We start from the raw sequence: 12,540 nt of genomic DNA on the forward strand, positions 1-12,540 counted from the left end.
CCCGAGTGGCAGAGCTGAGAGTCCCACGGCCGCATCTGGCCCCCAAGTCGATAGGCGACAATAGAACAGCTGCAAAGGAGCTTCACATTTGACTAGGAGCTTCCTAGCAGCCTGAGGGAAAAGGGACACTAAACATATGGCCGAGTGGTCACTAGACAGGAAAAAGCCAGACATGTCACGGAGGGGAAGCAAAGCCTTTCCTGGCACTGAATGCATTTTCCTTTTCCCCAAGTAGATGAAAGATAGCTTGTGGGTAGGGTGGACTCTTTGGGGCCCCGCTGTCCAGAGGCTTTATCTGGGGAGGTTGCTAAGTAAATGGCCCATCATCCCACATTATCCCCTAGGGAAGACTGTGCCCTCCAGCAGCCATCATCCTCTGTGTGTGCACGGGTGCGGGAGCGGGTGTGTGTGTGTGTGCACGCGCACGTACGTGTTTCTCACTCTCACTTTCTCTTTTTACCCCCCAACCCCTCCCTCTGTTTGTCTCTTTTGCCTCTAAATCTCCCCAGTCCACACCCAAAAATGCAAAGAGTCCCTGCCACACGAAACTCTGCTGGTTTTAGGAAGTGTTGCTGCTTCAAGAGCCTGCACACCAGGTCCCGGCAGACAGGACTTCCTCCCCACGCGGGGCTGGGCGGGGCCACCCGGAAGGGGCCTGGTGTAGCCTCAGTGACACATCTCTGCCTGGTCAGCTTGAGCAGCAGCTGGGTCAGCAGGCGACGGGAGCGGAGGCCACCCTTCCCCGGGGCTTCAGGATGGACTTGTGCCACCCAGGTAAGCACCCGGGGCCGACCTCTCCGGGCCTCAGTTTCCTCCTCTGTAAAATGGGGACAACAGTGCCTGCCTCACAGGATCCTGGACGGAATCCATATGTAAATAGATGTAAGACAGTGTGGAAATGCAGAAGCATGCAACAAATGTTTACGAGCTCAGGCTAAGTGCCAAGCTGTGGCCCAGGTGCTGGGAGGACAGGGAACAAAGCAGGCCCTGTGCCTGCCCTCCTGAGCTCACGCTCTACAGGGGGAGACAGACATAAAGGTATTAATGTAATATGTCAGGGGGTGACAGGCAGGACGAAGGACAGTCACGTAGGATAAGGGACATGGGAGGGGGTGGTCGAGGAGACCTCAGAAGGAGACACCATTTGGGCAGAGACCTGAAGGAAGGAGGGAGTGATCCCTGTTGGTTTCTGGGGAAGGAATATTCGGGGGGGGGGGGGGGTGCTGGGGAAGGAATGACCAGTGCAAGGAAGGTTGCTTGAGTTGAAGATGATGACGTTGGTGATAATGGCCATCTGGGTGGCACAGGGGCCCTGAAGCTCCTGTTTGGACTTTAAGGGTGGGGGGATGAGGGTGGCCTGTGGGGAGGCTGAGGACACCACCTAGAGTGCCAGTGGAGGGGGCCAGAGAGGAGCAGCAGAGAACCATGGCTGAGCCCCTCCCCAGTGAGCAGGACCGCGTGTCTGGGGGAAAGAGGAGAGACATGCGTATGGTTGGTAGGGAAGAGAACTGCATTTCTGCAAGGCAGAGGGAAGAAGAGGGACAAGGTCTCTGTGCCCTGCAATCGGAATGTCCCAACATCAGGGCGCCTGGGTGGCTTGGTCGGTTAAGCGTCCAACTTCTGCTCAGGTCATGCTCTCACAGTTTGTGGGTTCGAGCTCCGCATCGGGCTCTGTGCGGACAGCTCGGAGCCCTGGAGCCTGCTTCGGATTCTGTGTCTCCCCCACCGCCCCCTCTCTGCCCCTCCTACACTCGTACTCTGTCTCTCTCTTACAAATAAATAAACTTAAAAAAAAAAAAAAAAAAAAAAGAATGTCCCAGCATTGCCTGGAAATCCAGAAGACGAGGGCTTCCAGGAGCTGTCCAGTTCCCCAAGTTCAGATGACGTCAAGCCCGTTAGCAACAGAACCCTTTCTTCAAACAAAACCTAACACCGAGCAGTCTGACCCCGCCCACCGCGCCTCCCCTGACCCCACGGGCTCTGGGGAACATGGTTAGAGAACTACCCTTCCCTTTCAACAGCTTTTGGGCTTTGGACGGCAGGTGGCTCCCAGACCGTACAGGCTCCGTGAATAGGTCTTAGGTGGAGACTAGATGACAAGGCGGGGACCCAGCGGAGAACAGCACCTGGCTTAAGATTACCCAGCAGATAAGAGGTGATGGATGGGTCCTTAAGAAGAAGGATGGTTGTCCCCATCACGAGGACACTGAGGCTCACGGAGGTGAACTGTGGGAGAGAACTGACTTACTTGAAGTCAGGGGGCCAGTAAGTTGCAGGGCAGGGACAAGAACCTGAGAGGAGAGAGAGCCACGGGTGAGCCCGGGCTGCGGAAGGTGCAGCCCAGAAGGCGGGCTGCTGCTTTGCTTTGGGCTGGCCCTGGGAGGGAAGGGATTGAGTGAAGTCAACGCAGGCGGTCTGTTGGGAGATTTCAGATCTCCACGGATTGGTTCATTCATTCATTCATTCATTCGTGCTATAAGCAGTCCTCCGGCGTGCAGGGTCTGTGCTGGGCAGTGCTGGGGACAGCAGGCCCAGCCCTGGGGGAGGCTGCTGGTCCAGGACATGGGGGAGTGGGAGACAGACCCTCAGATCCTGCAGGACGATGACCCAGAGCAAATGAGGAAGCGACTCCTTCCACGTGGGAGAGGGGGAGATCTTGGAAAACTTCCTGGAGGAGTCGGGTCCCCCAGGGCGGCCTCCCTGTCTGCCTCCCGTGTTCAGGCCTCCTCCCCCCAGGGCCTGCCGGGAAGGTGAGCAGCCCAGGCAACAAAGCCTCTGTGTGACCAAAGACAGCACCTTTGGGCTGGTGCAGGGAGGCCGGGGAGTAGTTAAAAATAGAGGCAGCTTGGCTCTGGGGGCGGGGAGGAAGCCACACGTCGCCCACAGAGCCTCGGGGGCCGGGGTGAGGAACAGCTCTGCCAGACACCCCCTCCTGCCCCAAGCCCCCCCCCGCCGAGACTCTGAGGAGCCTCTGCCCTCGGGCCCCCAGGATAGCGCCCTCCTCCCGCCCTGGAAAGGGGAAGCTGGGCCAGCTGTCCTGGAAACGGGCCTGCGAGCAGAAAGATTTCTAAAAATATGATGGGAAAGAGGAAGGACAAAGGGGAAGTAGAGAGGAGCTGGGGAGGTAGATGGCCAGGGTGGGCACCAGGGCACTGACAGCTGGCCTGGGCACCGTGCAGAGGGCAGCCGCAGCCTACAGCGTTGGGGGGAGGGGGGGCATCCAAAAGCAGCCTTCGTGAGGCGGGAAAATCACCGAGCCCAGGGCGGAGTCAACAGAGTTCACGGTTATCATTATCATGTTGTTATTTTGTGTGTTTCATGAGCACTGTTACTAAAACCCGACTCCACGGGGCGGGCGCCTGGGTGGCTCCGTCGGTGGAGCCCCTGACTTCAGCTCAGGTCATGATCTCGCGGTTTGTGAGTTCGGGCCCCACGTCGGGCTCGCGGCTATCAGGACAGAGCCTGCTTCGGGTCCTCTGTCCCCCTCTCTCTGCCCCATTTGCGCACTCTCTCTCTCTCTCTCTCTCTTTCTCAAAAGTAAACAAACATTTAAAAAAAAATTTTTTTTAATTAAATCCAACTCCCACGAGCTGCCTTCGGTGCTTGAAACCCCAGCGTCGCCAGGCTCAGACTCAGAAGTGGCCACTCTGACCCTGCGTCCTTGTCGCCCTCCCTGAACCTCAGTGTCCTCAGCTCTGAAATGGGGAGAAATCCCCGCTTTGAAACAGACAGGTGAAGGGGTGGAAGGCCCCGGGCTTCACGTGACAGGGGCCACCTGTTGGGGGGGGGGGTCAGAATCCCTCCAGAAGGGGACAGGGGATCCAGGGGGTCCATGAACATGCCTGCCAAACCACAGAAGAAGCTCTGTGAAGACAAACTGCAGACAGCCCCGTCCCCACGCCCTCCCACTGTCCTGAGAAAACTCGCCACGCACGCTTATGCCTCAGTTTCCCCAGCTCTGGAGAGTTGGCTTTGTTTTCTCTCTTCCCCCCACCTCCCGCCAAAAAAACAAGGCATCATTCTGTATCTGGCCTTCATTCTCAAACAGGAGCCACGGTCGGCACTTCCGGTCAGAACAACCAGGAGCTAGTACCTGGTGGGGTGTTGATGATTTGCGCAAAGATATCTGCTGTCGGAAGATCAACATCAGGGTTGTGGCCTCGGGAGTCCTGGATGGGCTTGGGTGTGACCCCCAGCTCCAGCACCTTCCAGCCGTGTCACCTCGGACACAGAACAGGAGGGCACCTGAGAGGGGAGACGCTGAGCAGGGGTGACGAGGCAGAGGGCGGAAGGAAAGGCATTCGAGACACGGGGAACAGCCTGTGCGTGCGGAAGCCTGTGGAGAGGGCGCACGTGGGAGCAAGTGGAGGACGGCCTCGCACGTGGGAGCAAGTGGAGGACGTCCAGGAGGCCTCAAGCCGGGGGCGGGGGTGGCACAATGTCAGTGGAAGATGGGGCCCTGCCTGCCCAACCGGGGGGCCCGGAAGACTCGGGGTGTCATCCCCAGGACAACGGGACGCCGCAGGAGACTGGATGGGAGGTGCCGAGTGGAGGCCGGGAGACACGGGGTCCAGGGACACGCCGAGGTTGGGGTGGGGGTGGGGGTGGGGCCGTGTTAACGGAAAGGAGATGGACGGGGCGTGGCGCGGGGGAGACACGAGGGTGAGAGAGGGGTGCATGTCAGTGTGCCTCAAAGAGCTGTGAGATCGAGTGACATAATTTACACCGAGCCGCTGGCACAAAGCAGGTGTTTTTGAGCTGAAGGTCAATGGGAGACTCTTCCTTCGCCACCCCCCACCTCCTCCCTGGAAACGGGGCTCTCTGGGCCTGCGGAGCCCAGTGTTGCAGGGACAGAAAGCAAGACTCCCAAGAGGGCCACCAGGAGGAGGGCACATGGCGCCACTCTTCGTCCCTCCTGGGTCCGTGTCAGTGACCTGCGGGGACCAGAACACACCTGATGGCTGCTGGGTTAGGTTGCATCCTGCATCCTGGAGGATGGTGCCCCATCCAAGCAGGACATCAGCTCCAAGCTGACGCTTTGTTCCACCAGGCTGGCAGCTTCCGGGGGGCGAAGTGGTCCCAGAGGACCAGCGGATCCCCTGGCTGGATGCTCCTCCCACGCCTGCCTTCCTGGGAAGAGAGCCCCTTGGTCCAGCGTGATGTTGTGCAGTACTCGACATCTGACGACCCCTGGACAGTGGCACCGGCCGAGGCTCTGTGGGAAGGAAGGGCCCCCCCCCCCCCCCCCGCACGTCCGGACCACGTATGGCTTCCAGTCAAGATGGATCGCTGGCCTTTAGGAGTAGAAGGGATCCTTTGCAATCCCATTGCCTCCCGAGTTGGCTGATGGGTCTTCGAGGGGAAACAGTGGGTCTCTGTTGCCGGCAACTCAGAGATTCAGAGGTGGCGATAGCTCGGGAAGCTCGGGTAGGTGGCTTCTCCACCCGGGCCACGTGGCTACTGCACTCGTGGACAGTTGTACCAGCACTGGGCTGCCGGTCAGAGCCTGGCTGAGGTCAGTGCTGGATGGTTGCTGGGCAGCATTGGTGGGCGTCACAAAAATCTTCATCCCCCGGGTCCGCTCCGAGGGGACCCCCCCTACTCCCGATCTTCCGATCTTCCTCCTTCCCAGCCTCCGAGAAGTCAAGCCACCCTCTCCTGTTCACTGTTAACCTTAAAAAAAACAAAACTGCCAGCTATTTTCCTGGCCAAGGAGGGGTTTATTCCAGAAGAGTATTAGAACCGCCATCCAGGACAAGCAAGCTGTGGCAAAACCCTCGGCAAGTCCGAAGGACAGAGAGAGGAGTCGCTGTCAGGAAAGGGAGTCGGGAAGGCTGTGCAATAAACAGCAAGTCCATCGGAGTTAACTGGGGGCTCCAGGCGTATTGGCTTTTCACGGGCTGAGTTGTGACTTTCTCATTGGCTGGGCTGTTGCGGAGGGAGGAGGAAAGCTTCCTTCCGGCTGCAGGGAGAGTAACTTAGTAGCTACAATCTTTGCCACTTGCAAGGTGTGTCTGCTCCTGTAGGGTCTGCATTTGAGGAGGAGTGGTCGGTGTGAGAGCCCCCCCCCCTGCTTAAAGGAGATTTCCTTTCCTCAATTTGCACACCATAAATGCAGACGTGTTCTTGCTGGGGGCCGCTGCTCTTTGCACATGAAATGGGTGGCTAGGCATCCTCCCCAGAGTCCTGCTCACTGGGAGCCTTTCTCACCCCTGTCTCTCCAGGACACCTTTGGGCAGGGTTCAACAGCTACCCAGCGTTTACGTGTCCCCAAACACGAAGCCACCCATTCTGGAACCAGGCTGGTGTGCTTTGCTCCTTTTCCAGAGAGATCACAAGGGACCTACCCACGCAGACATAGTGGGAGCCAAGGGACCTGGTGCGACAGCAGTGGATGGCATAGGGGCCTGGGTGATGTGTTCACGGAGCTTACTGGAACCTTCTGGTTTTATTCGCACTTGTTCCTCCTCAGTGAGCCACTTGTGAAGGACTGTCGTTGTGCTCACTTGACTTTATGACCTGGTGGGTCACCCAGAGCCATCTTGACTGCTTGACCAAGGGAATCATCGTATACAGTTGTCATCGCATTTCAGGACCCTTCTTCCTGGGCACCCAGCTTCTCCTTCAGTCAACAGAGCCTGGGTGTGAGCACTGGCTCAGGTCCAGAAACTGGGCGAAAGGTCTTGGCTTTTGATGCAGTGGCTGTCCTTGGGGAGGGCCATGTCCTCGGGTGAGGCAGTTCCATTCGGCTGAGTTAAGTTCCTGGGGAGGAGGAAATTCAGCTGTGCCATCAGCAGGCTACCCCCAACCCTACCCCCAGCCACTGAAAGAAATGGGTGCCTTGATCCTGAAGGGGACAGCTGATGGCACAACGCAGCACCCATTATACGTGCGTTGGACACTTCCCACGGGTAGAATACTTGCTTGGTGCCTCGCCGTCTCAACACCCAGTTTCCATCCCCAATCCAAGATGGCAGCTCGGTCAGCGGGAGGGAAAGGTAGGGACAGGGAGCCTTTAATTTTCCCTCTGCTTTCATTTGGGAGACATAAGGGCTGTCCTTGCAAAAGCTTAAAGAAAGGTGACCAGGTATTCCCTAAAGCTAGGACTTAAAGAGTTGGGGAGAGTATGGACAGACAGACAGGAGAAGGCATCCCAGGTCGAGGAACAGCATGGGCAAAAGTGGGAAAGTAAGACAGAGACAGTGTGGGGGGAGTGAGGAGCCGGCAGGCTAGACTGCCAGGCTCTTACTGAGAATGGTGGAAGACAAGGCTGGCTAGAGAGGCCGGGACTGTGGAGGACCAGGAGGAGAACTCTTCCCCTCTAAGCAACAGGGAGCCCGTGGAGATTTTGGCCAAGCGAGTGTTGTGGATGCAACAGGAAGCGCGAGGGGTTAGAGGTGAGCCAGCCGACCCCAGTGCGGGAATTGTCACAGCACCTTGCACAGAATGCCAGCACACACGCGTCTCCTTTCACTCCGGGTAACGAGAAAAGAGCCCAGCTTTGTAGCCAGCCCAATCCAAGCCCCACCCGGGCTGAGTAGCTTGTCCCTGTGGAGCCCTGGCCGGGTCACCTCATCTCTCTGAGCCTCGGTGTCTGGAGCGGGAGCTGCGAATTGTCCCCCCACCCCCAAAGCCAGTCTCCCCATCTTACACGGTCGCAATGGTATCAGGACCGCCATGCTAAGGGCTCATTTCCCCGCCTCCCTTGCAGGGTGTGGTCATGTGACTCTGTCTGACCAATGGCCCGGGAGGCAAAAATGATACCCCACTCCCTGGTTGTGCAAATAAATACGCGGCCAAGTGAGCTAACCAAGCGATCTGGGGAAATAGCAGATGAAAATGCCCAGGAAGGATGAATGCCGTCCGCAGGTATTTTGAGTACCTGCTACGCGTCAGCTCTTTCTAGGGGGCGGAGGATGCAGCGCTGAGGAAAATTCTTGAAGTTCCTGCCGTCACGGTGCTGAGAGTATAACGCGTAGAGCAGAAAAGGCGCAAATCAACAAGATGGTGGGGGTGGGGGGGAGGGGAATGTCCCCAGAGGGTGCAAAGCTGGGCGGGAAGGGGAGGGGAGAGGAAGGGAGCAAGCCAGGGACACCCCCCCCCCCCCCCCGGCCCATCCCCGTTCTTCTCTCTCCAGACCCAGCGGAGCTGAGCAGTGGGGAGACAGAGGAACTACAGCAGATCAAATGGCACCGGAGGCAGCTTCTGGAAGACATCCAGGTGCGTGCACACTCACAAACGCACGGGCTCCTGTCCACACGCGTGTTCGAGCCGACACGCCCTCCCACGAGCAAACCCCCATACGCGCTCACGCAGCCCCGCACTCACTCCTGCCCCCCCTCCCCCCCCCTCCGGCGGGGGGGGGGGGGGGGGGCTCTCCCCGTTGCCGGGCTCAGCTGCCGGGGCCCAGAGAGAGCTAGGAGGGTGGGGGGAGATCGGTTAAGCACCTACTGTGTGCCAAGCCCTGCCTGGTGCTGTCTACACTGGATGGCTTGGCGGGTTCCAGTCCCGCCTGTGTGGCCCCGATCCGGTCGCATCTCCACCCTGGGCCCCAGTTTCAGCCCCTCAAAAATGTCACCCATTTCGTCAAGATAACACCAACGTGTGCCTGGCCCGTGCCAACACAGTTTCTCAGACATTCACCCATTTGACTCTTAGCAGCCTTCGAAGGCGGGTCCTCGTTCTGTTCCTGGAGCGTGCCGAGCTCAGTCCTGCCCCCGGGCCTTTGCACTCACCGTTCCCGCGGCCCCCGGGACTCTCCGCAGCTCTCGTCGGGGCACCTCCTTCTCACTATTTCGTTCTTGGCTCAAACGTTGCCCTGACCGCTCTGGCTGTGGTCGCTGGGGCCCCACCCCACGCCAACACACGTGTACCTAAGAAAGTTGAAGATACAAAATCACTCACTGAGCAAGTGCTTTGTTGAGACCTCCTAGGTGGCCAGGCTCTTCCTGTACCATGACACGACATTAATGATCAGAGATCGTTCTCTTTTTATTGGAGTACGGTTGACACCCCATGTTCCATTGGTTTCAGGTGCCCCCCATGGTGCCTGGACAAGGCGATCCCTTACGCTGCGCCCACGACAGGGTAGCTACTCTGGTCATTTCATTTGCCCATGACCACCATGATCCCACCCCCACTGGGCTGTGAGCCCCCGTGAAAGCGTGGGTCTGTCTTGCCCATCACCATAGCCCCAGCTCCAGAGTCAAAGCATGATTCTCCTGTCCGCCCAGCGGTCGTGGCTGGCATAATTAGGGGGTCCTCTGCCCCTGGGCGCCTCCTGCAGGGTCAAGACAAAAATAAAAATAAAAAAGGCTTGAGGGGGGTGGCGAAAGCACAGACTTGGAATCGGGCCTCGGACACGTCCCCTTACCTCTCTGCACTTCAGCGACCCCTTCTGTACATTCCACTGGGGTGACAAGGTCCCTGAAAAGACAGCCTGCGCGATCTTGTACCCGGGGGGGTCCCCATAATACTGGGCACATAGTAGGCACTGAGTGAAGGGTGAGCGGCAGAGTAAATGGATGGGGGAGGGAAGCCAGAGAGGAGTTGGGGCCTGGTCCTAGGGTGGGAATTCATTCCTCGTGGCTGGGGAGGCAGTAGGGAGCCATGGAAGGAGCTGGGGAAGGGCAGGCACCAAGCTGTGCTTCAGGAAGCTGGCAGCTGGGCGCAGGAGGGCTTGGCGGGTAGGCTTGGCTAAAGGGCAGGAGACTCCACAGCTGCAGAGGGGAGGTGGGAGGGCTGGAAGTAGAGTGGGGCGAAGGGTGGGGACTTGAGGACCGCGTCCCCCGAGACAGGAGCCCATGGAGAATTGCGTATCAACCGGCAATAGGCTGGCTTGGGATTTTGAGGATAAGAAACATCTGGGAAAGGGAGGGGAGCGCCGGGGGGGTGGGGCGGGCAGGTTAAGCGTCTGACTCTCGGCTCAGGTCATGATCTCGCGGTTTGTGAGTTCGAGCCCCGCGTCGGGGTCTGCGCTGATGGTGCGGAGCCTGCTCGGGATTCTTCTGTCTCTCCTTCTCTCTACCCCTCCCCGACTTGTGCCCGCTAAATAACATTAAAAAATTAAAATAAAAAAAGAGAGAGAGAGAGGGAGGGAGGGAGAAACATCCAGGAAAGGGATCTCTCAAAGGTAGGCGAGCAGTGACAGCTCACTGGAGGTCTGGGGTCACGCCCAGGGGTGGAAGTGGTTGTTGAAGTCTGTCCCTGACTCTCCCTCCCTGTCGCACCACACCCCACCCCACCCCCCCCCCCCCCCCGCCCCGACCGCCCTGCAGAAGCTGAAGGATGAGATCGCAGATGTGTTTGCCCAGATTGATTGCTTCGAGATCGCGGAGGAGAGGTGAGGAGGGGCCAGGCCAGGGGCCCCTGGGAAGCTGCCATGGTGGCTTCCCGAGGATGTCCCACACCAGGAATGAGCAGGAGGGAGCAGGGGCCCTGCCTGGGCCTGGGGCCCTGGTGAAATCAGGGATCGGCCTGGAAGAAGAGGCAGCAGGGAGGGCCTGAGGGCCCATCTCGTGGTCTGGTCTGGTCCTTACTGCCAACAGCCCCCTCTTTTGAGAGACACTCCCCATCCCCACCCCCTCCACCCAAAGTCTCTCCTAACCCGCACTGACCCAGGCCCTGATCAATCGCCGGCCAGGAGCATCACGGGATGGGCTAGGAAAAGGAGCGCTCAGCTCTGTGACCTGGGGCTTGTCCCCGCCCCTCCCTGGGCCTCAGTTTCCCCCCTTGTGGGGAATAAGAAGGTTGCTCCCTACATAATCCCCTGAGGCCCCAGGTACCGACGGCTACACATTCGTCTCAGGAAGTCGCCACCCGGCCCCTGCCATCCCTTGATCTCCGATCACCTTTCTAGCCCCACCACAAATGCACATGGGCCCACACGTGGTTGCCCCGTGTCTCCAGGTGTCCTGTTCCAGCCCCGACACCAGCATAACATTTACAGAGCACCTACCACCAAGCTGCTTTAAACTCTTTAGCCTCTCAACCATGCTGGGGAAACTGAGTCCCAGAGAGGTGAAGTGATTCCCCTCGTGTGGCTCAGCCAGCAAAGCAGCAGAGAGAGATTTGCACCAGGAGTCGGGCCCCGGGGGCCGTGCCCTCACCCCCGGCCTCCCTGTCATCCTGCCCCCACTTCGAGCCCAGGGTCCCCCTAAATGCTCTCCCTAGAGCGACTCTGGGCTTCCAGGGCCACGGCTGCAGAACCGGTTAGAATGCTGGAGCTGGGCCCACTGGAACAGTCCCATCTGGTAGCTCTGGGAGGGGCCCAGACCCTGCATTTCTAGGGTCTCTCCGAGGCGATTCCAATGCAGGATGTGAGGACCCCACTTGGAGGCCCTTGGGGGCCCTTGGGGAATATTGGCTGTAGCTGCGGAAAAAGCATCCTTGGGGATTGGGGGGGGGGGGGTCCTGGGGTTCTGGGGCGGTCCAGGCTGACATCTCCTTGTCTGCAGCCGGATGGCCCAGAAAGAGAAGGAGCTATGCATTGGGCGTAAGAAGTTCAACATGGACCCCATGAAGGTAGGGCAGTCGTGGGGAGCTCGGGTGGTCGTGGGGTCGGGGGTTCCGCATGCTGGACACCTTCACGATGTCCTCTCGTTCCCCTCGACTGACGATTGCCCACCTTAGAGGTGAGAAAACTGAGGCCCAGCGGAGCTCAGGACCTTGTCCGGTGGCCCACAGCCTGCCATGGCTTAAGTGCCCTGTCACCCCATAGCAGAGCATGAGGTAGGAGCCGGGAGGAGGTGGTGACATTTTATGAAGCCGAGTCTCTGCTTCCTCCTTTTTAGTAGGTCTTTGGACACTGGGGCCCTTAGATTCTGGGGCTCAGTCTCCAGAAGTTTCTCCCAGCCTCTCTGCTGGGGGAGGGCCAGTCTGGGGGTGCTGGCATGGAGCACTGGGGGCTTAGGCTGCTATGACTCTTGTCCCTCCCCCCACCCCTGCCCCCCCACCCACACACACCACCTCCCCACCCCCCACCTCCACCCCACCCTCCCCTCCCCTGGCCTCAGAGCAACCTCTCACCTAGCTAGGTGGCAGCCGGGTCCCTTCCTGCTTGAACAAAGACAGGAGGAAGCCACAAGCTGACATACGGGGGTAGGGTCAGGGCAGTCAAGGGGTCCCTGGAAATTTACTGCTCTGGCTGAGAGAGTTGCCTCCCGTCACAGTGACACAGACTCACCCATTTGTCACACACCCATTTGCCTTCCACAGCCACGGGAATCGGACCCCTGCCCCAACCGCACAGAACACACACACAGACACGCACACACTCGGGCATACAGACGCGTGCTCACACACAGGTGCACGTACACACAGAGCACCTGGGAGGGGCCACTGAGGGGCCCCCAGGACCCTCTGCCTGTCACTGAGAGCCCCTCACAACCGGCCCCCCACCACCACCCTCCAGCAACCTCTTCCCCAAACTCCCAAAGTTAGAAGGACAGATTCTGAGCGCCTGGGTCGTGAGGTGTGCGTGATATTGTCACATCAGAAGCAGGTTTCACGTAGAAAGGGAAGGAAAGTCGCCACGATGGA

General features: G+C 58.9%; 1 protein-coding gene across 2 annotated transcripts in view; it reads left to right on the plus strand.

Moving 5' to 3' along the window:
* The first annotated feature begins 622 nt into the window (after window positions 1-622).
* Window positions 623-12,540, plus strand: part of CYTH4 (cytohesin 4) — a 28,771-nt gene continuing 16,853 nt past the window's right edge. The window contains exons 1-4 of one of the 2 annotated variants that reach the window (XM_060656427.3): window positions 623-774; window positions 8,138-8,220; window positions 10,278-10,342; window positions 11,457-11,523. In XM_060656427.3, the coding sequence (XP_060512410.1) occupies window positions 756-774; window positions 8,138-8,220; window positions 10,278-10,342; window positions 11,457-11,523 (234 nt within the window). In that variant the 5' untranslated portion in view covers window positions 623-755. Of the gene's footprint in view, window positions 775-5,596; window positions 6,999-8,137; window positions 8,221-10,277; window positions 10,343-11,456; window positions 11,524-12,540 lie in introns of those variants that run through there. The other variant, XM_060656426.3, reaches the window with a different exon arrangement.

The sequence above is a fragment of the Panthera onca genome, chromosome B4, assembly GCF_046562875.1.
Source record: "Panthera onca isolate mPanOnc1 chromosome B4, mPanOnc1 haplotype 2, whole genome shotgun sequence".
Lineage (NCBI taxonomy): Eukaryota > Metazoa > Chordata > Mammalia > Carnivora > Felidae > Panthera > Panthera onca.